A 27,903-nucleotide genomic window follows, 5' to 3' on the forward strand; every position below is an offset into this window, starting at 1 on the left:
GAATGACAGATTAAAACCTTGGATGGACAGTTAGTGAGACTGAAAAAGTTAAGGAACAATGGAAAGAGTACATAGAATGGTTATATGATTGGAACAGCAGACTAGAGAAGAGTAGTATAAATTTGGAGAAGGAAAATGAAATAAATGAAGATCAGATTGGGTTCAGTATTTAGAAGAGCAAATAGAGGCAACTATTACAGAAATGAAGAATGGTAAAGCAGTTTGTGTAGACGAAATACCAGTTGAACTAAAAGTACTGCAGGGGAAAGGAAGAGATATTTGTAAAACTTTGTCAAGAAATATACTTAAAAGGGAAATGAGCAAAAGATTTTCTGGAAAATATAATACCAATAGAAAAAATAGTAATGTGAAGAACACAGGACACTTAAGTTTAATTTGTCACGCAGCTAAAATATATTAAGAGCAATAAACAGAAGGATTTACAGACTGATCAAGGAATTATATTACAACTGCCAGGCTGAGTGGCTCAGACGGTTGAGGCGCTGGCCTTCTGACCCCAACTTGGCAGGTTCGATCCTGGCTCAGTCCGGTGGTATTTGAAGGTGCTCAAATACGTCAGCCTCGTGTCGGCAGATTTACTGGCACGCAAAAGAACTCCTGCGGGACTAAATTCCGGCACCTCGGCGTCTCCGAAAACCGTAAGAGTAGTTAGTGGGACGTAAAACAAATAACATATTATATTATAACCAAACAGCAAGAGTGAGAATAAGAGAAGAATTAACAGAAGAAATCAGACTGGGAAAAGATGCTGGAGGGTTGCTGCTTATCACCAACTTTGTTTAATATTTACTTGGAGGAAATTATTTGTGAATGCTTGGATGATAAAAGAGGTATCAATGTTGGAGGTAAGAGAATTTTGTATAAGATTTGCTGACGATACGGCAGTAATAGCTGAAAATCTGTAGGACCTCCGTAAAATGCCGAGAGAATTAAACAAAGTGTGAAGAGTATAGAATGAGCATAAACAAAAAGAAAACCAAATTCATGATACTTTGAGGTAAAGGTGAAAAAGCGACAATCAAGAAAGGGGGAGAAATTATTGAACAGGTGAATACGTTTAAGTACCTTGGAAGTATTGTGACTTAAGACCTTCACTCTATAACAGACATAAAAGCTCGAATTGCCTTAGCCAAGGAAAGCTTAAGAAGAAAAAACTGCTTTGTGGCCCGCTAGAGAAAGATCTGAGGAAGATACTTGCAAGGTGTTACGTATGGAGTATAACTCTATATGGCGCTGAAACATGGACATTAAGGAAGGAAGAACAGAAGAGGCATTTGAGATGTGGATTTGGCAAAGAATTGAAGGAGTAAAGTGGGAAGATAAAATTTCACATGAGGAAGTTCTAAAGAGAGTGGGAGAAGTGAGGAGCATGCTGACCGTAATCCAAAACAGGAAGAAAAATTGGATAGGGCATAATCTAAGACACAGCACTTTACTACAAGTAGCAATTGAAGAGATGATAAAAGGAAAACTAGGAAGGGGAAGGAGATGATACCAGTTATTAGACAGCGTTAGGAAAAGAAACTAAGATTATGCAGAAGCGAAGAAAAGGGCACAAGATAGAGAGATATGAAGGTCAGAGCCATGACTGGATCTGCCGGATGGCAGAACAACCTATGATGATGACACGTTTCCATATGAAAACTTAACACTCGTAGTTACTGGGACATGGTACAGATTGCCACACAGGAGAATCGGCCTTGAGATTCGTGACATCATTCTCTAGAGTATCGAGTGAGAGCGTTGCTCATCACTAGTTCAAACCCATTGTCTCCAGAATGCAAGCTTATAGCTGCACAACCCGAACTGCAGGTTAACTTGCTCACTTGTGAATTTGTTGTTCGTAAGATTTGAAACTTGCAATGAAATACATATCTGAATCTGGATGTTCAATTTATTTAACAGATTTTCATGTTTCCTGTAAAAATGTTTTTTGCCATAGACCCTTGTTGGGAGAAAGGAAACTTTCAATCACATAGTTTGTCAAAATACATAACAAAACACCAGCTGGGGCAGTTGATGGGCTTATCAAGTAATTATGACCTGAAAGGATCTGCCATCTTGAGGTCTGATGTCCATGGAGTCTTGCAAGCCTAAAACTGCAGAGATTACATAGAAAAATGGACCAAGCACTGCAGGATTGGAGCTGAACCATAGAGTTAACAGCAACTTTCCTAGCAAGTACATATTATACACTACAGTATATTGTAACTAGAGTATTATTGTAACTGATTCTCAATATTTTTCTTGCTTCTGGAGGTTACTCTGCTTCTATTGTAAGTTTGCAATATCTGGAGCCATCCCTTTTTCAGTTTCCTGTTAGGTTCTACAGCCTACCAAACCTAATTTTCAGTGATAGATTTTTTAACTATCTAAAGAGAAAACCTATGCTGACAGTAGTACATGAACTTTCATTTTAAAGTATAATACAGTTACCATATGTTTCAGCAGACTGAAGAACCTAAGTTATTAAAAAAATCTCTTAAATTTGGTTCAAACGTGTTACATCAGAAGCAGTAAGTGAAAGCAAAAATTTAAAGGTAAATAAACACACCGAAAGCATAACAACTGATTAGTCAATATTATTCCTAAATACTATCCTTCACAAGACTTTGCACAGGTCAATGCAAGTACTTTGTGTGACATTCTTCTACAGTATTATTTAAGATTTTCATCTGTTTTCTTGTTCATCTATACAGCAGCTGAAAATCTCCACTGGAAAATGTTACACCTTGTCCATACTCGTCTACACTTGTACAGTATAAATTAAATTAATAGTATAGCTTTAATTTACACACAAAATTCCAACAAACAACAATAGTTGCCACATTGTAACAAGTCAGTCAACATCAATCACTTTCGTAAAAAAAAAGTTTAATAAATTATCAAATCTCACTGAGTTACAGTTCATAAAAGCATGTTTGAGATACGAAATTACACTCCAATATTATAATTTTAATGATATTCACATTTTGCATAAAACTTGAAATATTCTGATGTACACACACATCATTCTGCCGTTTGGATCGATTCTTTATAAAATTGGAGCTTCAGTTTTAGTCCCATAAGTCGAACTGTTGCTACATTTTTTATTATTGTACAATTTGAAAATCTCAATACTGTAAAGTATATCATATCTTAACATATGTTACACAGTAACTTCACAGCAATATTGTTACTGTACTATACTGATCAAAGATTTAAGGATAGTCAAAAATAATATTTACAAGGTCAATGTATTAAAGGCTCTTACAGAGCTCAAAACTTATTAAAAGACTTACAAAAGTTATTTCTCATACAGCAACACTTCACGATATACACATCAAAATACAATAAAATACACAGCATAATGAACACCAGTTCATCAGTATGAATAAGGAACAGTCAGTCTCAAGGAGTTAGGGCTCAACTCATGGCTCCCAGCTTTTGAAGAGAAGGGGACTTCAGTTCTGAGGCATGGCTTATATTCAGAAACTTTGCGTTGGAGTATTTCTTGCGAACAGCCTGGAATGGGAGTAAAATTATGCATCAGTATACAGTAATACAAATATATAAATAAGAGCATGCACTCGTTTATATCCAACTAACTTAAAAGCTCAAAGCTTAAAATATTAAAAACGAGAGGCTAAAACAATATAATTATGAGCATTAAATGAGACGAGTCTGAGAAATGATGCTGTTACGAAGGATACCTAAAGTTGTGAAGTCGTAATATCTTCAACATTGTTGCAAAACAAATTACACTATGAACGTTTCAGGAAAGACTGCCGATTTCAACAGGATAATTATTTTCCATATTGTCATTAATTTCTAAACACAATGCCTTGCCTATAAAACCATTATTCTCTGACCTCAGCTCCTTGTTTCATTTCATTGTAGGAATCATAATGAAGATTCTGTGCCAAGACATGAAGGAATTTCTCCACTTGAAATAATTAACCCTTTGGCCTACCATTACTTGTGAAAGGAAATATTCTCTCAGATGTCATTTATTTTTCAGTCACTTTAACATAAATTAGACTAATCACATAAGGAAACTTAAGACAAATTATAATTTCTTTCAAGTCTTATGTTTTTACGGTTCGGAGAAGTCAGTCTTTGTATGGACACCAAGAAACCGGTATCAACGTGGAGGGCAACCATGCATTTGACGCACTGAAAAGAAGTTTCCTTCTGTAGACCCTGTGCTTAACACCCTGCATCACTTGGATGGCACTAATTTCTTCTCTGCAGGGGCAATTTTAGATGGAAAATGCCCAGAATGTTGACTCTGAAGTCTCAATGGGGTGGTACCAGTGTGGGGACAGACCCTGCTGGTGTAGTGGGGTATTTGAGCACCTTGTAAGTACTGTTCTGCAACGCTGTTGCAGAATGCTGTGAAGTGTTTATTCTTCATTGTAGGATTGAGAATTTGCCAAATGAGAAAGGAATTAAATAATGCCATATCAAAGAGGAAGAAGTACATCTTTTTATAGCCTTTCACATACTTCCTCATGAGTGGGAAAGACTCCAGTCGCTGATCATGAGTCAACCCCACCCATTCTACCATTATAATCTACCGCCAGGCTGGGCTTCAGCTTCGTCGCTCGTTTTGATTGGAGTGTAACAAAATCTGGTCTATCATACTGAGTTGACAAAAAGTGTACAGGCTTTTTGTCAAGCCATTTTACAGCTAGGATTTTGTTCGCTGAAGTGAAAGTAAGTTCACCCTTCTTCAGCTGTGTTTCCTTGAATTTAGGAGGCATGTTTCCTGTTTGCGCTAACGGTGCCAATAGCATGTGTGTTATTTTCCAGGAGAATCTTGTACAAAGACTGAACTGTACCAGTTATCCAAGTACAAAGTTCTCCAGACACCCAGAAGATCCTTTACACATATCAATAACAATCCTCTAATAATAAATCATTGTAGGGAAATCCTCCCTCATAAACCTTCCCAGTATTTATTTTGAAATTCCAGCAATAGCCATTCTTTTGTAGAGGTGCAAATGAAATTGCAAGTTGTTTGTTTCATGCTCTTAACAGCATTGATCAGTCACAAAAGAAAACCGTATGCCTATTTGCAGATGGATGAGGTGGACAAAATAAAAACAGTATTCTTGCGGGTATGGTTAGCAAGTGGCTTCTATACGCACCAGTGAATGTGAAAGAAGTTGAAATTTACTTTCCTGTAGTTGGTCATTCGTTTTTACCACCAGAGAGGGTGTTTGCACGTATAGAGAAAGTTGTTAAAAAAAACGAGAAGTTTTTCAGCGGACATGGGAAGCTTCTCCAGCCTGGTGGTGAAGTACCAATATTTGACTGGAAGACTGGTGTTGCAGAGGTCGGTTGGTGGCATTTTCAGTTCAGTCCTGCGAAAATAATTTTTCTAAAAAGGAAGAAAAACAATATATTGGTACAAGGGGAATTTGCTTACTGTTGCACATTTGGCCAGCCAAATAGTGTGTTAAGGAGAGACAAAACCTTTTCCGGACTGGTTCCACAGTTAATCGAAAAAGGCAATGTTCCATTAAACAATGCATAAGTGAAGGATGTGTGCAGATTGGTTGAGAAACATTATGGGACTAGACGGAGGGAGCTTGCAGATCTCCAGTATTATGTTTCGCTGGAAACCCGACAGGCTGAACATTGTTGCAGTACGACAGAAGAGCAAGAAGAATTTTTGAAACTACACGACTCGACTCTTCTTTTTAGTGCACAGTTGAATTGTTTCCCTTAAACTTACAAGGTAGGATAAGGAGTCTGTGCTTTCACTGCATACCTAACAATTCTATGAACTTGTCAAGCATTTTGTACACATTCAACACTACTAGCAGTGTCGTACCGATATCTGATAAATATTAACATATACAGTGACATTCATAACTTGGTGAATTTTGAGTAAATGACATATCTGGCAAACCATCCATCTTGTTTTCCCAATTTTTCATCTCTTACCTTCAGGATCTTTTAGCCCTTTGTTACCCATAGCTACCATATGGCAACAATTACTTTTACCATTTACAGAAACGATATACTGAACACCGTGCTATTTTAGCCCATATTAGCCACTTTGATATCTTTTCTTCGAAATAATTGTGTTTCTGAAGTTGTTAACACTGTTAGAGCTCCATGTCTCTTGTTTAAGTCTCAACAGCTGCTTCAAACCTGGAATGTGAATGGCGGGCTTCGTTTTCAACTGTGAGTAAAAAGTTTATTTGAAGCACGAGTCATTAAATAATATTAGATACATGTCAGGAAAAGACTCTAAATTATATTTTTACTATGAATGAAGTCCTATCCCTAATGTATTTTACTGTAATTGGTTCCTAAAATAATTATTGCCATACGGCAACTACAGTCATTGGAGGTTAGGTAGTACACATTTGTTTACTTCTAGATTTTCATACCCTTATCTCATATGATTCAAGTTTCTTGATGAATGTACTGTGTACTGTACTGTATTATTATTTCCTTATTAGTACATATAGGGTCATTCATATTAAAACTTAAGGTTACGTGTTATTTTTTGACAGTCACATAACCTAACAAGAAATGTTTTCTTGGTAGGACCCCAACCTCCCACTGTCACATGAAGATTTGGACTTTATCCTGAATGAGGCAGTAATTCCTGATGGGGATTTATCAGATGTTGATATTGATGACGCTGACCCTGAAACAGTAGAACAATATTGTTCGCAGGAGCGTTACAACTGATGAACCACCAAATTCAGTAGATATGACTGCACTGCCTCATAGGCCCAATCTTCCTGCAGTAGATAATTCTGCTGTAATAGACATTTCTGGTCCCAACGGTTCACCTACACAACAGCAGCAAACAACCAGAGATACAGCATCAACATCAATTGACAAAATTAAAGTTTATCCAAAGTGGAGAAAAGTCAGTTTTGATTCTCCTTGCACTTTCACTGTTGAAATTTCAGACTGTGATTGCAAATTCACTCACAACTGCAGGAAAGTCACAAATGAGGAAAAGAGGTCGACCAAGCTCAGAGCTGCAGTCTACTGTGAAAAGAAGGCCGAAAGTAGCCATGCCAGGTTCTGATGTGAGGTTTGATGGGTTGTGCCACTGGCCAGTTTATATTTAAAAAAAGTAGTGCAGAAACTGTAAAGTGGGTTTTACCAGGGTGATGTGTAAGAAGTGCAAGGATGGCTTATGCTTGAATGGGAATAATGACTGCTTCTTGCCATTTCACAATTGTTAGTTAAAATTCAGAAGAACTAGGCCCACATCATATTTAGTATTCAACTGTAATTTTAATTTTTTCACTGTTTTACTATATTAATTGACGTGATTCTGATGTATTCAAGTATAATTAGAATATGAAATTTAGCGAGTTCCTATTACTTTCACACCATGCCCCAAAGTTGCCATATGGCTATCAATAATTAAAATGGGAATTTTTTTAAAAAGGGTCATAATATCTTATTTGAAAGCCACATAACAAAGTAAGAACAGTGAAATATTTTTTTGTTAAGAAAAATAATTCAGGATAGAAAGGGTTAACACTTTACAATGACAAATATTCTGGCAAATTTAGGAAAATAATTGGATATGCTTCAGGAAGAAGCTCATTAAGTTTAGATGGTAGTGTAATTATGTTGCCTCTACTATCACAAATTTTTATCCCCTGTTGAAAAACTTTTGACTGAAAAGTTTTATGCACACGACTGAATCCTTCCCAGCTTCCGCAATTATCCCGTTTAAAGCGACAAATCCATTTCTGTTTTAATTCCTCGCCTGGAGGAAGGCTAAACGAGGTAACAAAACCTTTCTCTTCTATGCTATAGTTGCTGCGATGCACAGGAACACAACATTTTCTGGGCATCTGCAAATATACAAAATGTTCTTATTAATAACCCAACTTCATTCTGCGCCTTCAAAAATAATATTAATTTAACGTCCCTATAACTAGTTCTGTGAGGAAAGCAATGGGAAACTACCTCACTCATTTCCCTAGTACGCCTCTTCAGCGATGCCTAGGCCATCTATGACAGCTGATGGCAGAGCTGTTGAGGATCCCACCAGCGTAATTGCTGACGGACTGAACATACATAACTACTTTTACGATTTTTGTCCTGTAGAAGTCCTTTAACGTGCCAGTAAATCTACCGACACGAGACTGACGTATTTGAGCACCTTCAAATACTACCGGACTGAGCCAGGATTGGACCTGCCAAGATGGGCTCAAAGCCAGCTCTACCATCCAAACACAAGACGAAGTTCACTACACATCAACACACATGGATAGCTCCCGCGCTTTCACCTTGACCTCCGCTGCATGTTGCCAAACTTACACGATTCCGGCTTGTTACTGTAGTCTGCTATGTCGTGGCACGTGTTTGGATTTTTGACAACATTTGGTAAGTTTTATATCATTTTTTCATTTGAAGTTTTTGGGCGTGGGAATGTGTAATTTGCATAGCAGTGAATGTGTTAAGTTCTGTAATTACGCGGGAAATTTATACGGTTCTAGTGGAGTCTTTCAAGCGTTTAAATTCTTTAACATCACATTGTTTGTACTCCATTTTTGCCTTATGACATAATTATATTACCTGAGCTTGAACTTCTTTCTTTTGTTTTCGCATGGGGACGCTGATTTGTTTTGTTTTGATATATAGGTTGGGTTGTCGATTCTCAGTGTATGGACACAATGGGTTATCGAATCTGGGATTATTACTATTTTGGTGTCGCCCATGTGATTTGATTTCATTTGTTTACTGATCCATACGATTATATTCTGAATTTTAGTTTGTGTGATCCGAGACTGATTTAAAAAAAATATTTGGGGCACTTTTCATGTGTTTAATATTTTCTTTAGTGTGGTTCTTACGCTCTCATTACATTGGACTGCTTAATTGGATCTATGTTTTATGTTATCCCTCTACTAGAAATTGATATAAACCCTTTATGTTCTTTCCTAGATGTTAGGCCAACACTTAAATTTATTAAATTCGAGAAGGTTTACATTTTGATAAAAGGCAAATGATGTTAGTACCAACTTTTAATAATTTATTTTAAAACAATATTCTAATGTTAAGGTATTTTATTTTCCAGAAATATTCTTATATTAAAAAAATATTTGATTTTTTTCCCTCTTGGTGTAATCTCTTCCTAAAATGAATTATAAATTTAAATTAAAGAATACTGGTGCTTTCTTTCAGTAATCCGAGTCCACATTATCCCAGGGATGCTATCTTTTTTTAATTTATATCGGGTGGGTTTTGAGCTAGCTTCCCGAAAAGTCTGCTTGTTTATGGATAAGTTTATTTCTTAACGGATTTCTGCTTTGAATATTTTGCTTTTTCACCCTTCTTCTCAGTTCTCGTAACCCCTATGACATTTGTTGAGCGGAACGTCATTGCTGTTCTATGAGTTACGTTGCACAATTCTGTCAAAGACTTGGCAATTCTTTGATGAATTAGATCATGTTCTAATTCACTTTCAAGACTTACTGCAAGTATCGCAAGTGATTTGACATGTGGAGTATTGAAAATTCTTGTGTAGTCTTGAACTTGACAAAATTTTGATGGTGTACAACAGGCTTAAGAGACTATTCAATTAGAAAAGTACATCCATAACCAAGAGAAAATATAACTTCAAAATACATCTAAAACAATCTGCTGTAAGCTATGCTTTCCTACAATAAAATCCACACAAAAAGTAATCATTACAAACAGTATGAAGGTGTGTTTGCAGAATGAATCCAACCGTCTGTGCGCCATACCCAGAGACAGGGTCAGCAATTCTGATGAACATGTCTATCGTAAAAACCTCTGCTTATTTCTTCGAACTTCTGCATTTCAACCCAAAACACGTCGTGCAGCACGCCACAGTTTTGGTCTCCATAATGCCCTCGCACAGACTGTACCCCGATATCAGGCCTGACCACCTGCAACGTCGCTGCGTATCCAGTGCGTTTTCTTGTGTACTGTTTCTCAGTGCGTCTATAAATCTCTCTATATATAAAACATGTCCTGAATGATTCATCATAGCCGAGCCAAAACTACTGGACATAAAGAAATGAAATTTTGTGGATACACTTATATTAGAGTGTAGGTGCTCACTAAGGGAGGATTTTTTGACATTCTATCGCTAAAGGGATGAAATACAGGGTGGGTGAACTGTTTAAAAATGCATATCTAGATCTCAAAAATTTAAAACGTTTACAATTGTAAAAAATGGTATCTAGAATCTCCTTTAAAAATAAAGAAACTTTTATTTTTTGTTTTTGGAAAAGGGGTTGAATACCTTTTATAAGTTTATATCTCAAAAAATGATGTTGCAGACACGAAAACTGGTATTTGGAATTTCCTTCAAAAATAAAATAAAGGAAAATCCAAAAAATGGGGGTGAACAGGAGTGACAAATGGGATGAATTTTTAAAAGAATATACCTATAGTATATCTCAGAAATGTAAATTAGTTACAGGCATGAAAATTGGCATTTGAAATCTCCTCTAAAAGTAAAGAAACGTAGATAATTTATTTTCATAAAATCCACTTAAGGGGAAGAAAAACAGGGTGAATTTTTAAAATGAGAATATCTACAGAACAGAACCTAACATCAAAATTGGGATTTTTAATCTCTTTTAAAAATCAAGAAACATGTATTTTTGTTTAAAAAACACCTAAGGGGGTAAAAAACTACTGAAAAGGGGGTTGAATTCTTTTTATTAGGATAGTGATACCTCAAGAGCCTCTGTGGCTCCGACGGCAGTGCATCGGCTTTTCACCGCTGGATACCGTGGTTCAAATCCCGGTCACTTCATGTGAGATTTGTGCTGGACAAAGTGGAGGCGGGACAGTTTTCTCTGTCATCTTTCATTCCAGCAACACTCTTCATTCTCATTTCATAGCATCTCAGTCATTCATTAATCACTTTGGGAGTGGCGACCTCATTGTACTACTAGCCTATATATGATTCACTCATTACATCCCTGACCCGGTCAAAGACTAGAAAACAGGTTGTAGGTTTTCATTATTTTCCCCAGTGATATCTCAAAAACTGAAGATGTCACAGGGGTGAAAATTGGTATTTGGAGTCTCCCTTACAAATAAAAAAAAGATGTATTTCTTTGTTTTCGGAAAATCGACTTAAGGGGGGATGAAAGAATTGAAAATTCGTTTCTTAGTATGAGGATACTATATCTCAAAAACTAAAGATTTTATAGACTTAAAAATTGGTATTTGAATCTCCTTTCAAAATAAAGAAACATTTTGTTTTCTAAACTCATTGGCTGAATGGTCAGCGTTCAGGCCTTCGGTTCAGAGGGGTTCCAGGTTAGATTCCCACCCGGGTCGGGGATCTTAATCTTGTTTGATTCTTCTGGCTCGGGGACTGTATTTGTTCCAACACTTTCCTCTTCACATTCAGACAACACACTACACTACCAACCACCACAGGAAAACAATAGTGATTACATCCTTCCATTTATATAAGGCTGGCATCAGGAAGGGCACCCAGCCATAAAACAGGGCCAAATCCACGTGATATAGTTCGCACCCGCGACCTCACAGATGTGGGAAAAGCAGTAGAAGAGGAAGATTCTTTTGTTTTCGAAAAATTACTTAAGGGGCTGGAGGTTGAAAGAACTGAAAATTAGTTGAATTATTTTTATGAGGATACCTAAATCTAAACTAAATGTTTGAGACACGAAAACTGGAATTTAGAAGTCCTTTAAGAATACAGGAAGATTTACTTTTTCGGAAAATGCACTTAATGGGGGTGAAAAGTGAAAAAAGTTTAATTTTTATTAGGATGCTTATATCTAAAAAAAACTGAAGATGTTACAGATATGAAAATGGTATTTTTAATCACTTAAAAAAAGGAACAATTTTTTGTTTTCGGAAAATCCACATAGGTGGGGGTACGAGTGATAAAGGGGTTGGAATATTTTTATGGGTCTACTTGTATCTCAAAAACTGAAGATGTTACAAACTTAGAAATAGTTATTTGGAATCTCTTTTACAAATAAAGAAAGATGCTGGAGCTCCCTCCCTCCCCCCCCACTCAACTTGAGAAGACTGCTTCTCACATTACAGTTGTATGTCTCATGGTCATCTTAGCACCAAACAGCAATACCACAAATGTTGTTTACAGAGAGTTCCTGGGGTATAATGAAACTCAAATTTTCGGCGAGTTTTTATACTTTAGGGGTTTTCAGACAATGTCTTAGTACAGTACAGAGAAAAGATTACTTTTAACATATTATGAAATCCACGCGAGTGAAGCTGCGGGTAACTGATAATCAGGATATAAATACCCCACTGTGTGGCTCACTAAAACCATCAATTTCGATACAACGATGGAGGCTGGATGGAGGGATTCACTTTTAACTCCCCAGTTCACAGGAATCATTCATCTTTGGAGCTCCTGAAACAACTTTTCTCCAACTGGTGAGTCAAGAGGAAAGAATGGAACGTGCATTTTGTCGGAACAACTTTGGTCTTATAACTTTGTCTCTCACATCTCGCCTACATATGTGGCCCGTGGTTTCAATGTTGCTCGTTATGGAAACTTAAAATTTATCTGTGATTCATTTCATTACTGGAAGAAACTAACTTTGACGACATTACAGACTATAAATCTCATGTTTGATCCGTATTGACGGTTGAAAGTTTTAGAAATTGTTTTAAATTATCCTTCTGATCAATACATAACATACATCTAGTTAAGATGAGCTTTCAATTATACAGGTTTCAACCCAACATAGGGCTATCCTGAGTAAAATAAATTATAGTAACTTTGAGATCAAGAGCTGGACTCTGCAGTCCGCAAACACAGGAAGGTCAAGCGGGTCACGTAATGTTATGAATCAGACAGTTCAACTACACTAGTAGCTCACAATGTTAGCCTCCAAGTGAACACAATAACAGAGTCAACACTGATGTATCCACAAAGACACGCACAAAATGCTGTCAGTTGGTACACATTTTTTTCACCTTAACTTCATATAAACACACACAACCTAATCAACTGTTGTCACAAACAAAATGCACACAACAACCCGCCATCTTTAACAAATGCCTACCACTAAGCACTTCCACATGGAGATCACAACCTTCAAACAATTGACTGCTGACTAGCACATCTGCCTAAACACGCACGAGGTCACAACTATACTCCTGTTAAACCATAACTCCAACTGAGTAACAACTTGTCTCTACCAGGCTAGGCTTCTAGAAAGATGCATTATCTTGTAAAATATAGAGTGCTTAAGATCCATATATAATGTACAGAATATTCTACAGAGTTCTCATCTACCCAGTACCATTCTGGATGTCACAGTGTGTTTCACAATTCTGTAGTGGATTACAAATCATATATCCAAGTAATAATAAATTATATACAGGTTCTTACATTAACCAAACTCAAATATCTATATATAACAAATGCTTCATGACATAACCTCACAAATAATTTGATCGTAAACTAATAATGATACTAGTAAGTGGATGTACATCACAAGTCACAATAATAATAATAATAATAATAATAATAATAATAATAATAATAATAATAATAATAATAATAATAATTTGAGCTCTATACTTGCATTATTTACCCATGGGTGAGAATATAGTTTTCAAGTTATATTTGTTTGTCACACTTGCATCAATAGTACAGAAATATTTGAATTTAATCAAGGGGCAACTTGTATAAATTAGAATTTTAAAAAAGATGGGTGCAAGCGCAGTTGAATGTCAGTGAATGTGTATGTATGCGTGTGTGGGAGTGGTTGTGTATGAGTGTGTATACAGGGATATGAATGAGAGTATAAATAGCTGGGTCTTCTTATTCTAAGAGGTATAGAATAATCAAGATAACTTATTCTAAGAGTACAGTGTTTGGAGTGTTAATATGTAAATTTAAAATTTTCTACATATATGTAAATATTTGGTAGAGTTTATGTACGCATACATGTGGGGATGGAGGCACTTCCGTGTATATGGGGCTTGCACTTTATCTACCACCCCTAAATTATACAGATAACATTTAACAAATAATAATGAGGAAGTTGCAACAAAAAGACCTCCAGTAGAAAAATCTTGTATAGTGATCATCACCTCTTATTTTAATTTCATCATGATTTGTAAAGATTTTTTTTAACAAGCACTGAATACAATCATGTGTAATATTTTTGATTACTATAATGTATGTTACTGAGGATGACCCTATGTTCGGTTGAAACAAGTCTAACTGAAAGCTCATCTTAACTAGATGTATATTAGGTATGTATTGATTAGGAGGATAATTAAATACAATTTGACAATTTGTAAAAAATTCTCTGCAAAATGTAAAGAATTTCACCTTATTTTCTTGACCTAGCATTAGCCCAAAACCCTGTATCATGTCTTATTTGTAAAAAGTGACTTGGATAAACAGACTATCAACATTATTTTTGCTAGTAACAGCTCTCTTAAAATTGCAAATGTTTATAATGTAATCCACATATGAGCCTAAAAGCTGCTGTAGTGAACCTTGTGAGTTGAGTGTTTTTGACTTGGTATTTCCTAGCATTAGAAGAAGTATAGTACATCTATCCAGGAGGAAATAATGAGCAAGAACAGTGAGCATTTAAGAATGTTTGTTATTCTAGTTCCAGACACAAACTTATCAATGGATTTAGGAGCCTAATGGCTGTTAGATTGTCTTTAAGGTACCCCATCCCTTAGAATTTTAGGACCTATTAGTGGTCTAACCCTATTGTTCTCTGTTCATGGTGTAGGAGTTTTTCACAAAATGTTTGACATGAAGCATTTCTCTTAGAAAGATTAAGAATAATGTAACCCTGTTGAAGTCTAGTATAAATATATATATTTTGGCTATAGCTTTATGAGTTTGTACCGAATTATACTAAAGAAGTAATGTTCGGTGAAAATTATATAGGATTTTACTGCAATTTTTTTCTAGTTAAAATATAAAACTGAACCTCATTTATAAGTCATTCATTTCTACGTTTCTCGCAGTTATATGCTAAATGTTTTAGGCACCAAAATTTGCCCACTAATATTTAGCCCAATTCCAAGTTTCTCTGTTATACGTTCTCTCATCAACGTCATGTTTGCCTGTTCTCCATGAACAAAACAATTTACTTATTTACATGTTACACAGTACTGAGGATGAGAGTTGCAGAGAGAAAATTGACAACATCTAATCCCCTCTAATTCAATAAGCAGACCGTTTGAAGAAGACTTTTTTCACATTACCAGGTGATAACAGGGTTGCCAGCGACAATGTGTTAAGCGAGGCGACAAATCCCGACACTCCCGTGTATTTATGGAATGCATCATTGCTGCCCACGTGTATATAACCTGCTAGAGTATGATTGTGTGGAAATGTCAAAGAAAAAATGAGTTTTTAAAATCAGTATAAAGCACCAGTACTCTGCCTGTATGCAAGTCCTGTACTTTCACTGCTGTAGTCTGCATGTGTGTGATTTTTCTTCATTTATTGCTTTCTTATACATTAGTGTGAGCAATAATGTAATAATGCAGTTTCAGTTCTATGAGAAAAAACAATTTAAAGTTCTCATTTATACATTATATTAGTTGTCTCCCTTTGAAAACTTACAACCGAGGTTCATATGTATAGTATACATTTGTTCGCAATCCTTTTATTCAGTCTAATACTCCTTGTCATTCCGTAATAATACTGGTACCATCCTCTCATCTCTTTCCTTACCCAACATGGCTCTTATGGAGAGCCAACGCCTGCACACTCTTGCATCAAGTTAAACAACTGTAATATTGTATATCTTCTCATTTTCAAGTATTATTCTACTGGCACAACTGACTCAATTCTATGGATTGATTTCTCAACAACAACAACAACAACAACAACAAATTATCCATCTACCAACCTCAAAGTTTTTAATGTGTCACTATAAAAAATATATTTCAATATCCCGAAACAATGTTACAGAACAGTTCCAGGAACAAATTACAAAAATGGTAGCAGAATTTAACCTGCTCGGTGGATGATGCGGAGAGATCTGCGGCTACAAATTGCTTGCACGGAGGGGAAGACATACAGCTGAACCTGCTTTATACGTAACTCTGTTCTGCGTAATTCGTAATTGTACGTAATTTCCTTTAGGTCCCGGCAAAATGTAATTTAAAAGTGGGTTAATTAAACCTTATATATACGTAATCCGTTTGTACGTAATTCCCTGTTATATGTATTAAGTGTCAGTGAAACATTCGTAGCTGAGTTTTGCGTAACTGTAATGAGCACGTCCTTTTTTAAAAGAAACTACTGTATTTACCAAGTTTCCTCTTTGTCGGCGTAGGCAGAAGTAGAGCGGTCAGGTTTTAGTGCTGAAACAGAACACAAAGAGTTTCGCCGAGTAGCATTGTTGATCCTTACTTACTGGCGGCTTAACAAAGGTCAACCGAGTGACAGTGGGGGAGATGGAGGTAACGACTTGAATCTTAAAACACCTGAACTGAGTAAAGTTTTAAGTGCAATCGATGTGTGTAGGCGTTACATCAGTGCGAAAAGTTGTAGTGAAAATGATTTGAATTCATTACTAAGTTTGCAAAAGGAGGTTTATACCTTTAATGCAAGAAAAGTGAAACAAGCGAAACTGATTTCTTTAAGGCTGGACCAAGTTCAAAATAATATTTTCTGTCTTAATGTATTTATTATTTGCAAGAATTTACACATGTAGGTCCATACCATTGCTTTTTCAGTAAATGCGACGTATTGTGAAAGTCTGATTTCTAAGTAATTCTGCGTTAGAAGTAGATTTTACTCTTCCCTAAGTCAGGTTCAACTGTATTTCCACCGATTCTAATTATACAGGGTGGCCCAAAAGACGGTATACAGTTACGTATACACCTTTGGCATTGATGCATTTGTACAACCTGTCCTGGACATACTGGCATACAAATGTGTACTTTCAAAATCAATTGTGCCTAATTGGGTGACATGAATAAACCGGAGACGTATCTCTTGTCTCATAAATATTAATACATGTCTCAAATGTATATGAATAAAAAAGCGATGTCTCAGCAGTGACCTTTGCTCCTCGAGACACAGCTCGTTAGCGGATTCTCTCGGAGACACATCTCCAAATGTATATGAATAAACTGGAGTTCAGTCTCTCTGAATGGAGACTAGTCTCAGAATTTCTTGAGACAGCCCAGAAGGTGACTCAAGCCGATAGAATCAGGCTGAAAACGTGATGGCGGAGTTTATGATGGTTTTACAACAGAGAAGAAAAATTGATAGACCATGAAGAAATTCTTTGGAGCATGAATATAAAGATCTCTACCGTTACCGGAAAGAAAATGTGGAATGGTTAGCACATTTTCTGGAGCGAATACACGAGACATTCATATAACAATAATGATAAAGATGATGATGATGATAGCCATTTGCGATAGGATTTACATGCATCATAAAGTCTAAAATGTTCAAAATCAAACCAGAAATATGCAAAACCGTGCAACATAAAATTCTAATAATTTTCTTAGTAATTATTAAATTAATTTAATTATTCTTAATCTATTCTACATTTGTGATTTTTCTGTACGTTGACATTTTTTCTATTCACAAAATACGACTAACATTTTATAAATAAAATTAATTCACAATCACGGAAAAGGCTGAAACAAAACATAGCTATGTTTAAGATATGACTTACAATTATTCAAGGTTTTCATTATTCACTTTGTCCTGCTCCTTAGCTGAATGGTCAGCATGGCATTTTTCGGTTCAGGGGGCCCCCGGGTTCGATTCGCTGTCGGGTCAGAGATTTTTAACCTTAAATCCTCAACATTCCCGCAACTCACACACAACACTATCCTCCACTACAATAACACGGCAGATGACACCCATCCTCGTCGGAGGGTCTGCCTTACAAGGGCTGTACCAGGCTAGAAATAGCCACACGAAGTTATTACCTATTATTATTATTATTATTATTATTATTATTATTCACATTTTGATATCTGGAAGGATATTTTTTCAAGTCTGAAAATTATCGCTCTCTGTCACATGTTGGCCAAATGGTATTGAACGAATGTGCGAGTATCTTTGGTCCTGGTGTAAGCTATCCCATTTATGTTTAAGTGCCGTAAAATTCCCTGCCCATGCCTTTTTCGATCGCACTGTTTCTAAGTTTACTTAAAAGTTTCAACCGGCGGCTCGTGCCCTTGAAAAAAATATGCTGTACATAACATTTAACAGATTCGCATAATGATGTTATTCGGCCAATGATTTGCTGCCTCTACGAGTGCTGCTCTTTCTCAACCATCGCACCAAAATCTCACTTGCGCCGAATACGAGGGAAGCATTTGGTCTGGATCAGACAGATTTCGATTAAACTTCCATGAATTGTCAATCTACCGGTCTTAAATTTATTGCGGATATTCACTTTGTCATAAAATCAATGACATTGTTATAATTAATTGCTAAAGAACAGCTGGGTGGTTTGCAGCTGTATTGACCTCGCGTATGCACTGTAGAAATGCACTGATAGTTCTATTTTAAAGTTACATCAAACAGTGCGCTATAGAGTAAAAATTAGATTTTGACAACATGAACAGAATGTCTTGCTCGTCAAACCCATTTTACTAACATGCACAGTATATGAATATTTCAAAATATTAAGCTTTTAATACTTCTTTGTCGTTTACAATTGAGGCTAAAATATGTAATATGAAATCCTCGTCATTTGTATATAAGCTTGTATGTTATAAATAGCCTTAAACTTTCGGATTCTTGTTGAGAGCGATTCATTTTGTAACACTGCGGGTAACCTATATAACAGCGTCAATCATGCAGCAATGTTCTGATGTCTTAATTGACCATCCTACCATGTTTCATTGAAATCGCTGCCATCTACACACCACGTTCCATTTAAAACTGGAGCAAAAATTTACTGTCAATAAATACCGGTACGAAAATGTTATTCCACGCCAGAACGGTTATCACCATTGAGTTCCGGATGTCTTAGCTCATCATGTTACTAAGGTTCATTGCAATTTGTCCGGTCCAAATCAAACAACTCCCTTGTTAGTTATATTCGTTAATGAATAAGGATAGCATTTTGTATTATTTCTATGTTTTGAAAGTTTGAAATTTAGACAGTTTATGGAACAGTATATAGGTATTGGTTGTATATTATATACCGGGTGAGTTGGCCGTGTGGTTAGGGGCGCGCGGCTGTGAGCTTACATCCGGGAGTTAGTGGGTTCAAGCCCCACTGTTGGGAACCCTGAATATCGTTTTCCGTGGTTTCCCATTTTCACACCAGGCAAATGCTGGGACTGTACCTTAAGGCCACGGTCGCTTCCACCCCACTCCTAAACCTATCCCATCATCACCATAAGACCTATCTATGTCGGTGCGACGTAAAACAAATTGTAGAAAAAGTACATTATATGCAGAAACACCCCTAGCTATGCACAGGTATGATCAATAAACTCCTCATATTCGTGAAGAATAAAGTACGAAGCGAGTTTAAAAAGTGTTTGAATGACTCAATGACCGCAGAAAATTATGCATTTTTATGTGGATCCTGAATGTGATGATAAATACAATGTAACTTCTTACACATTATCTTGAAGGAAACTTACAAGAAAAGAAACCTTAAATCAGTCGTTCCCAAGCTGGGGTTCAAGTATACCAAGTGTACGAGCCACTACATTTATGTAAGCCTAGAAAGAATTGAAATAAGAACTAGTGATTATTGAATATTGATTAATACGAAAGGTAGCCTATTGTTTGCAGAATAGGCTCCCAAGTTAAACATAACTGAAGAAGAAGAAAAGTCTGTCAAGAACTATTCTAAATGAAAAAAATATCGGTGGGTGTTCCATTTCGGTTGTACTTGTTTCTGTTCTTTTCTCCCGTTCATGTAAAAGATTTTCCATTTGCAGTTGCAAAATCCATTTTTGCACTGAAATTTCTTCTGTTTTTTTTCTCGAGAACACACTGTCGTTTTTCAATCTTTTTCGCTTGTAAATCTGTTCCAACAAAACCACTTTTTGTAGTAATTCACTCGTCAGCTGACAGATACCAGAGCCAGTGTGCGAGACTCATCTCAAGCGGAAGGAGACAAAGTCACGTTAGCGAGAAACAAAATTTATTCATATACATGACTAGTTCTGTCTCGCAAGTGACTTCCGTCTCAATCCTCCTTCGAGACTTGTTACATCTCTCCGAGTTACATCTCATTTTTATTCATATCACCCATTGTGTCTAATTTCAATTTATTGTGTCCATTCTTTCGATTCTAATAGGACTGTGGTAAACGACGGTGGATCCTGAAGACCTACTGGAAGTACAAAAAGGCTGAGACCATGCGCAGGGTGTGAGAAGAGAAATTTCATTTGCCAGTGTAGACGTGCCTTACGATTTACCGCATCAGAGACAAGTTTGAGGCAACGTGTTTTGTTGCCAATGCAACAAAGTCTGGACGACAGCATATGACATTGACACAGCAAAATGCAATGAAGGTAGCCTGGACATTCGTAAACAGTCCAAAGAAGTCCACACAACGCGAGTCTTCGGAGCTGGGTATCCTGAGTACGTCATTACAACGTCCGATGCACCAGATGCACATAAAGTCGTACTGCACCAGACTGTTGCATGGCCTTCTAGAGGACGATTCAGACAGCATACTACAGTTCTGAGAGATAATGCGCAATCAACTGACTGAACAACCACACCCGCTTTTGAACATTGTGTGGACAGATCAAGTCTCTTTTAAATTCTCTGGTCACTAAATATTTTAATTTTGAGTTGTTTAGTATATACGTTTTAGTATGTTATACAGAGGACATGTTTTATAATAGCTTGATTATTGTTAAAGATGATCGCAGCCATAAGACGTATCTGTGTGTGTGATGTAAAGAAAAAAAATTTAAAGATGATGTGATAGGTCAAGTAAGAGATAGATTTGGTAGTTCTTGAGCCACTGAAATGAGGATGTCATGTTCTTGAAACATGTGCAGTGTTTAGTGATGAAATAAAAAAATTAATAGTAAAAACACGACTGATTTAAATATATAACTGATTTTCAGTGGATAATCGCTGGTTTCTATAAGGGGTTCTTGACTGACTTCTCCACTTGAAAAAGTTTCTCGATTATTCATAAGACCTGTAGGTATTCATTTTAGGCGAACTATTAACTTTAGCGAAGTACTTCGATTAAAATTTCTCTGGTGTATTTCCACTACTGGATATTGCTGTCAGCAAATTACTTTTACTATAGGCCCACTTATTAGGTTTGTTCTGTATTCAACAATCTCCACCTGAATCAGCGTATGATAGACATTCTAAGCTTCTTATTTCTTAGTGCCTGATTTGAGTTCAGTGTTTGTAGCAATTACATTTGTTCTAATTTATTAAAATTAGTGTTTATTAGTAGAGGTAATTATAGGCACTAAAACAGTTAAAATAGGCAGGCATATAGGCTCTTAAATTAGCCAAAATAGGCAAGTAAATAGGCACTAATGTGGAAAATAAGCATGAAAAAACTTATAATTTAATAACACTCAATTACTATAAAAGGAATTCACAACAAGCAACTTTTCAATGTTTTCTGGTAACAATCTTCTCCTGTTGGGCAGAAGGTTTTACGAGGGAAGACCTCTCAACTTCACAGGAGGTGATTGGACAAAACTTCACTGAAGCCACTTCATCTGGTTTTACTTCAACTGCTCCTCTACCTCACCTTGTAGCATCCCGGCTACTTTTACCGTCTTTCCATAATGGATTCTGCTGCAGGACTCTTATGGAACTTTTTGCTGACAGCGGCTACCTTCCCAGGGGTTCGGTCAAAACAACTTCTGACTTCTTCCACAACAATAAATGACTCCACCAGGGTAAAGCCACTCTTCTCTCTGTTATTGCTCCCGGCAGCTTGTTGAAGTTTGAAGACACTCCAGTTTATGCAGGGGAATATTAGCCTCACCATGACAGTGCACAGATCTATAGAAAATTGTTGTTGGTCGCTGTTCACAGTGGACTGGTAGAAAAGCTGCGATGACAAGGCTTTCTGTACACATGTCAAATGCATCGCAGTATTTCTATAATGATCTATACGCTATCTTCACATTTGATCTGAAAAAATGATAAAAGTGACTTAAATTACAATATTCCTAATCTTAAATTTCTACAGCTGGGCTAATTGGCAATAATGCTTAGTATAAACGTGCATTTGTTCCATAAAAAAAGAAAGGCTACTAGGTGATGTTTCTAGAAGTACAAAACTTTAAAGTAGGAACGAGAGAATTCGTAATTTACGTGGAAATATGTCCTAAAAAATGTTGGGTTACAATCTGGCAGGTTCCTGTCTAGTTCACCAGGTGAAAAATAATGAAAATAACGTGAAACAATATCTAACTAGTGTAGAGGAGAGATCCTTCCTATATGCTTGCCAGGGACTCACCAAGCTGCCCGTAGCAGTATTCTTACTTATATAGAAGAATTAAAACAGGCACTATAAATCTCAGATTTTTAACATTTTATATATTCCTATCCGCTGGCTTTGGGCAGCTGTTATGAAGACTATTTTCTGTTGCCTGCAATAGACCCTGCATCATGTGTCCACAAGGCTGCCACCCTTGTTGAAAATTAGAAAATAGTGTGATTTGAAATTGTCGTGGCATTCGCCCATAACCTTACTTTTTGTCACAATTTAGCAAGACTCTAGATGAGATGCTAGAGCTTATGCAGCCCAACCTCTTTGCTTGCCTCCTCTAGCACAATGGTTACTAACCAGACTTCACCAATCCAGACCAATGGACTTTTCACTGGCCTGGCCCTGTAAAGATAGTCTTTACAGCCTTGTAAAACACGCTACGACATCGTCCAAGCCACGCCATCTTGTATGTCTAGCCTCTGTGACATTGTCCTAGCTGCACCACATTCGATCTTCAACCTAGGTTTCGTGAAGGCTTAGCGGAAGTGTAATAGAGTTCACTAGAGCCTACACATAGTGCTGGTGAAAGTTACTCACGATTTTTAAAAATAACATTTCCGTTGTAGTCAGCTTCTGTGGTGTAATTAGCGTGATTAGGTGCCACCCACGGAAGCCCGGGTTCGATTCCCAGCCCTGCCACGAAATTTGAAAAGTTGCACGAGGGTTGGAACGGGGCCCACTCAGCCTTGGTAGGTCAACTGAGTCGAGGTAGGCTCGATTACCACCTCAGCCGTCTAAGTCGTTTTTCCGCGGTTTCCCACTTCTCCAGGAAAATGCCGGGATGGTACCTAGTTTAAGGACGCAGCCACGTCCTTCCCTCTTCTTTGCCTACCCCTTCCAATCTTCCCATGCTTTCACAAGGCCCCTGTTCAGCATAGATGAGGCTGTCTGGGCGAGGTACTAGTTATCCTCCCCAGTTTCATCCCCGGTCCAAAGTTTCACTCTCCAGGACACTGCCCCTGAGACGGTAGAGGCGAGATCCTTTGCTGAACCCGCGGGAAAACATTCCCTGGAGGGTAAACAGACTAAGAAAGAAAGAAAATATTTCAGTTGTAAATCTCTATGATTCCGAGTTCAAACTACTGATTTTTAATTTTCATCCACTCTGTGACAAGAGAACACCGGCGTTCTAACTCCTCGTTCAGTAATGAAATGATTATTTAAATTTTAGCAACATAAATTATTGAAAGTTTGTGACCAATACAGCATTGCAACAAAACAACTTTCCACAATATGTAAAGTAATGGGCCTATAAATGCTACAATGAAATGCAATTGTAGTTCAGTCACAAAAAAGATAAAAGGTAAAAGCAAACTTACCCCATTACAGCAAGCTTGGCAAGACTACCCTTCCGTCGTGAAATTGGGATCTCCTGTTTCAGCCAGTACGACGACTATTTTTCTTTGCAATTACAATTTTTTTCACGTCACACTGACACAGGTAGGTCTCATAGTGACTATGGAAAGGGAAAGTCCTAGGAGGGGAAGGAAGTGACCATGGCCTTAAGGTACAGCCCCAGCATTTGCCTAGTCTGAAAATGGGAAAGCACAGAAAAACATCTTCAGGGCTGCCGACAGTGTGGGGCTCGAACCCACTATCTCCCAGATGCGCGCCCCTAAGCGCACAGCCAACTCGCCCGGAGAATTTTCTTTGGGCATTGCCACACGCACTTCTTCACAATAAATCACTACACGTTTGGAAGATAAACCATATGCGTACGACAGTTCGCATTGAGAAGGAGGTACAAGGGATATGGTTTGTGCAACGTAGTTCGACATTGATCAATTCTGGCATATGTCAGAAGATTGGGGGGGTTGAAGGCTTCGAGGTCAAACTGTTCTTTGTTTCTCCTGACTGAAATTTCCCAAGAACTATTTCTGGTGACTTCCAAAAATTCCCATTTTTGTTCGTGGGGTAAAAAGTTCGAGAAATGAAAAAATAATACTGTCAAGCACATTAGTTACAATATAATGCACTGGAAGAAAATCTGGTTCCTTAAAATAGATTCAAAAGGCACCAAATAAGCACAAACCCATGATATAGGCATTTCTAGGCATAACAAAAGCAATGAAATCTAGCATAAAGTGCCTTAAAACGGACTTATATTTCAAAAGCTTAGTTTCTGAATACAGGAATGAAATAGGCAAATTCCCGTCTCTATTAGATTCATCATTAATACAAGGCATTTGATAGGGTAGATCATGGGAGACTATTGGCAAAAATGAGTGCAACTGGACTTGACAAAAGAGTGACTGAATGGGCAGCTCTGTTTCTAGAAAATGGAACTCAGAGAATTAGAGTAGGCCAGGCTTTATCTGTCCCTGTAACAATTAAGAGGGGAATTCCTCAAGGCAGTATTATTGGACCTTTATGTTCTCATATATATCAATGACATATGTAAAGAAGAGGAATCAGAGATAAGGCTTTTGCAGATGTTATTCTGTACCGAGTAATATGTTACAAGATTCTGAGCAACTGCAAAATGACCTCTATAATGTTGTGAGATGGACAGTAGGCAATGGTATGATAAACAGGGTTAAAAGTCAGGTTGTGAGTTTCACAAATAGGATGATGATTCTTGTTTTAAGGGGCCTAACATCAAAGGTCATCGGCCCCTCACAAATAGGAAAAGTCCTCTCAGTTTTAATTACTGCGTTGATGGGGAGAATGTTCCTTATGTAGATCATTGTAAGTACCTACAGTAGGTCTTAATATAGGGAAAGATCTTCATTGGGCTAATCACATAAATATGATTGTAAATAAAGGGTACTGATCTCTGCACATTGTTGAGGGTATACAGGGGTTGTAAGGACGTAAAGGAGAGGGCATACAAGTCTCTGGCAAGACCCCAACTAGAGTATGGTTCCAGTGTATGGGACCCTCACCAGGATTACTTGATTCAAGAACTGGAAAAATCCAATGAAAAGCAGCTCGATTTGTTCTTGGCGATTTCCGACAAAAGAGTAGCGTTACAAAAATGTTGCAAAGTTTGGGCTGGGAAGACTTGGAAGAAAGGAGACGAGCTGCTCAACTAAGTGGCATGTAATCTATATATAAAAAGCAAGATGTCCTGAATGACTATCAAAGCACAACCAAACCTACTGGAGATAACTGCATGAAAATTTGAGGACATGTTCCTACCGTTGTGTAGATGCACAATGAGAAAGGATTTTTAAAAATTCCTATTTGAAAGGGGTGAAACGTGATTTTATATTTTTGTTTAATATTTCCGTTTTTTGTAAAAAATAATGTGTATATATAGTCAATCTTCCAAATCGTCTCAATAGTGCAGCATTTCTTCAGAAGTCAACGGAAATATACTTATTTTCAACATTTGAGATGAATTACTTCCCTTGTACGCATGAATCTGGCTTTTGCCAATCAAAAATGGAGGCGGCACTTTTCAACATATAAGTGTACGCGCCAATACACTCCGCTTTGTGTATGTCAAGACGGTAATCACCCAAGCCCTTAATTAAAATAAAATTAACAATATATAGGCCTACATATACAAATATTTGTCAGTGAATTAATGAGAGGATACTTTGCGTTACCAGCGCTGGTAGCGTAACGGTTAAGTCAACGGACTGCAGACTGCAAGAATGCAGGTTCGAATCTGCCTCTTGGCATTTTTTTAAACACAGGAATATTGTTTCATCAAGGACAATTATTACAATTTTATATTTTGTTAGCGAGTTATGCAGCCGTTTACAGTTTTAAGGAATTATTTCATCCGTACAACTGGTAAAACAGGCTAGGCGAAAGCAATACAAGTTCTTCCTTCATCATAATCGGCACGTGCATGCATCATTAGCAAAGCTGTCTAAGGTTTGAAGATATGTCACTCATTGACGGAGAGACTGGAGGCAACTTGCATACTGTTGACCAGTAATGAATTGAGTGTGACAGAACTCTTGAGCAAGAAGGCTTTGAACCTTGGCAGTCCTTCGTAATAACTATTCCTCCTCAGAAGAGTACCGACTTTTCATTTCAAAACATTCAACGCACTGGTGTGTGATATTTCAAGGAGACAACTAAGTAATAGACTGCAACGCGAAAACATCTTTTTCACGCGCACAGCATAATGGCAGTAACTTATCTAAACATTAATGGTGAAGTGTTGCCACATAACATTGTTTCTATTGTAGGTGACTGCGCGTGTCTATTTAGATCTCTTTCTCATATTATATAAATCGCGAAAAACACAGGACAGTTCAAACGCGACATGAGCAACAACACCCTGGGGTCCAAAAAGAAAGACTATTGCATCCATGGAAAATGGAGTTCCGTTCTGGGATGTCTTACGATCCTGAAATTAATTATGAAGATAACAGCGTGATAACCATTGGTACAATGGTCCATAAATGCTAATTCTGCAATGCCCTCAAGTGGAAAGATGAAACACCAGGCATGTGTTGCAATTCTGGCAAGGTTCAGCTGCCACCACCCCAATCTGTACCTGAACCATTGTACAGTTTACTAATGGGTGCCCATCCAGATCATGGTCATTTTTTGGATTGAATTAGACAATATAACAGCTGTTTACAAATGACATCTTTTGGTGCCAAACAAGTCACCCCACACAGCTTTATGCCAACTTTCAAAGTACAAGGTCAAATTTACCACTCCACAGGCAGTCTATTGCCAGATGCTCATTAAGATCCTGAATTTTTTGCAGATTTACTTTGTTGGTGAAGATGAAAGAAGCACTAATACGATGTTCTAAGATACCAGATGTTAAGCTGTCTTTGGTTTAACAGTTGCAAAAAATGCTTGATGATGTTAACTGTTCTGTGAAGAACTTGAAAACAGCTCTTGAGAAGGTGCCTCCAGGATGTCAAGATTTTAAGGTAGTTATTCATGCGACCGGGGCTGATGCTCACAGTGGAGGATATAATGCTCCAACATCTAATGAGGTTGCTTTAGTAATTGTTGGTGAACAATTTGAAAAACGAGATATAGTTATTCAGAGGCACAATGATAAACTCAAACGTATCAGTGAAATTCATCCGTCGTATGATGCATTTCAATAACCTATGATGTTTTGTTATGGTGAAGATGGCTATTCAATAAATATTCAACGTGATCCTCAAAAGTGTATTTTTTTGAACAAAAAGATACCAGCGACAAGCTATTAGGCCTTTCGAATAATGAAGCGAAAGGGTGAAGATAATTTACGTTTTGGTGTGCTTTGTTAAATCAATATTTAGTTGATATGTATGGAAAAATAGAAACAGAGGCTAAATTTCATTCGCAACAATCAAAAACAGCTAACAGCAGAAAATTATATTAATTTAAGATATGCAATAAGCAGGCAAGATATGTGCCGATCAACCTGGACAAAAAGTAATTCTGCCTTCATCACATACCGGAGGACCTTGATGCATGCACGAACTCACGCAACATGGAATTACATTCGTACGTCATTACATAAAATCAGCTT

General features: G+C 37.2%; 1 protein-coding gene across 1 annotated transcript in view; it reads right to left on the reverse strand.

The window, feature by feature from the left end:
• Window positions 1-1,897: 1,897 nt before the first annotated feature.
• CycB (Cyclin B) overlaps window positions 1,898-27,903 on the reverse strand; it is a 150,640-nt gene continuing 124,634 nt past the window's right edge. The window contains exon 8 of the mRNA XM_067134788.2: window positions 1,898-3,525. Within this exon, the coding sequence (XP_066990889.1) occupies window positions 3,427-3,525 (99 nt within the window). The 3' untranslated portion in view covers window positions 1,898-3,426. The remainder of the gene's footprint in view (window positions 3,526-27,903) is intronic.

Source organism: Anabrus simplex, chromosome 1 (assembly GCF_040414725.1).
Source record: "Anabrus simplex isolate iqAnaSimp1 chromosome 1, ASM4041472v1, whole genome shotgun sequence".
NCBI classification, from domain to species: Eukaryota; Metazoa; Arthropoda; class Insecta; order Orthoptera; family Tettigoniidae; genus Anabrus; species Anabrus simplex.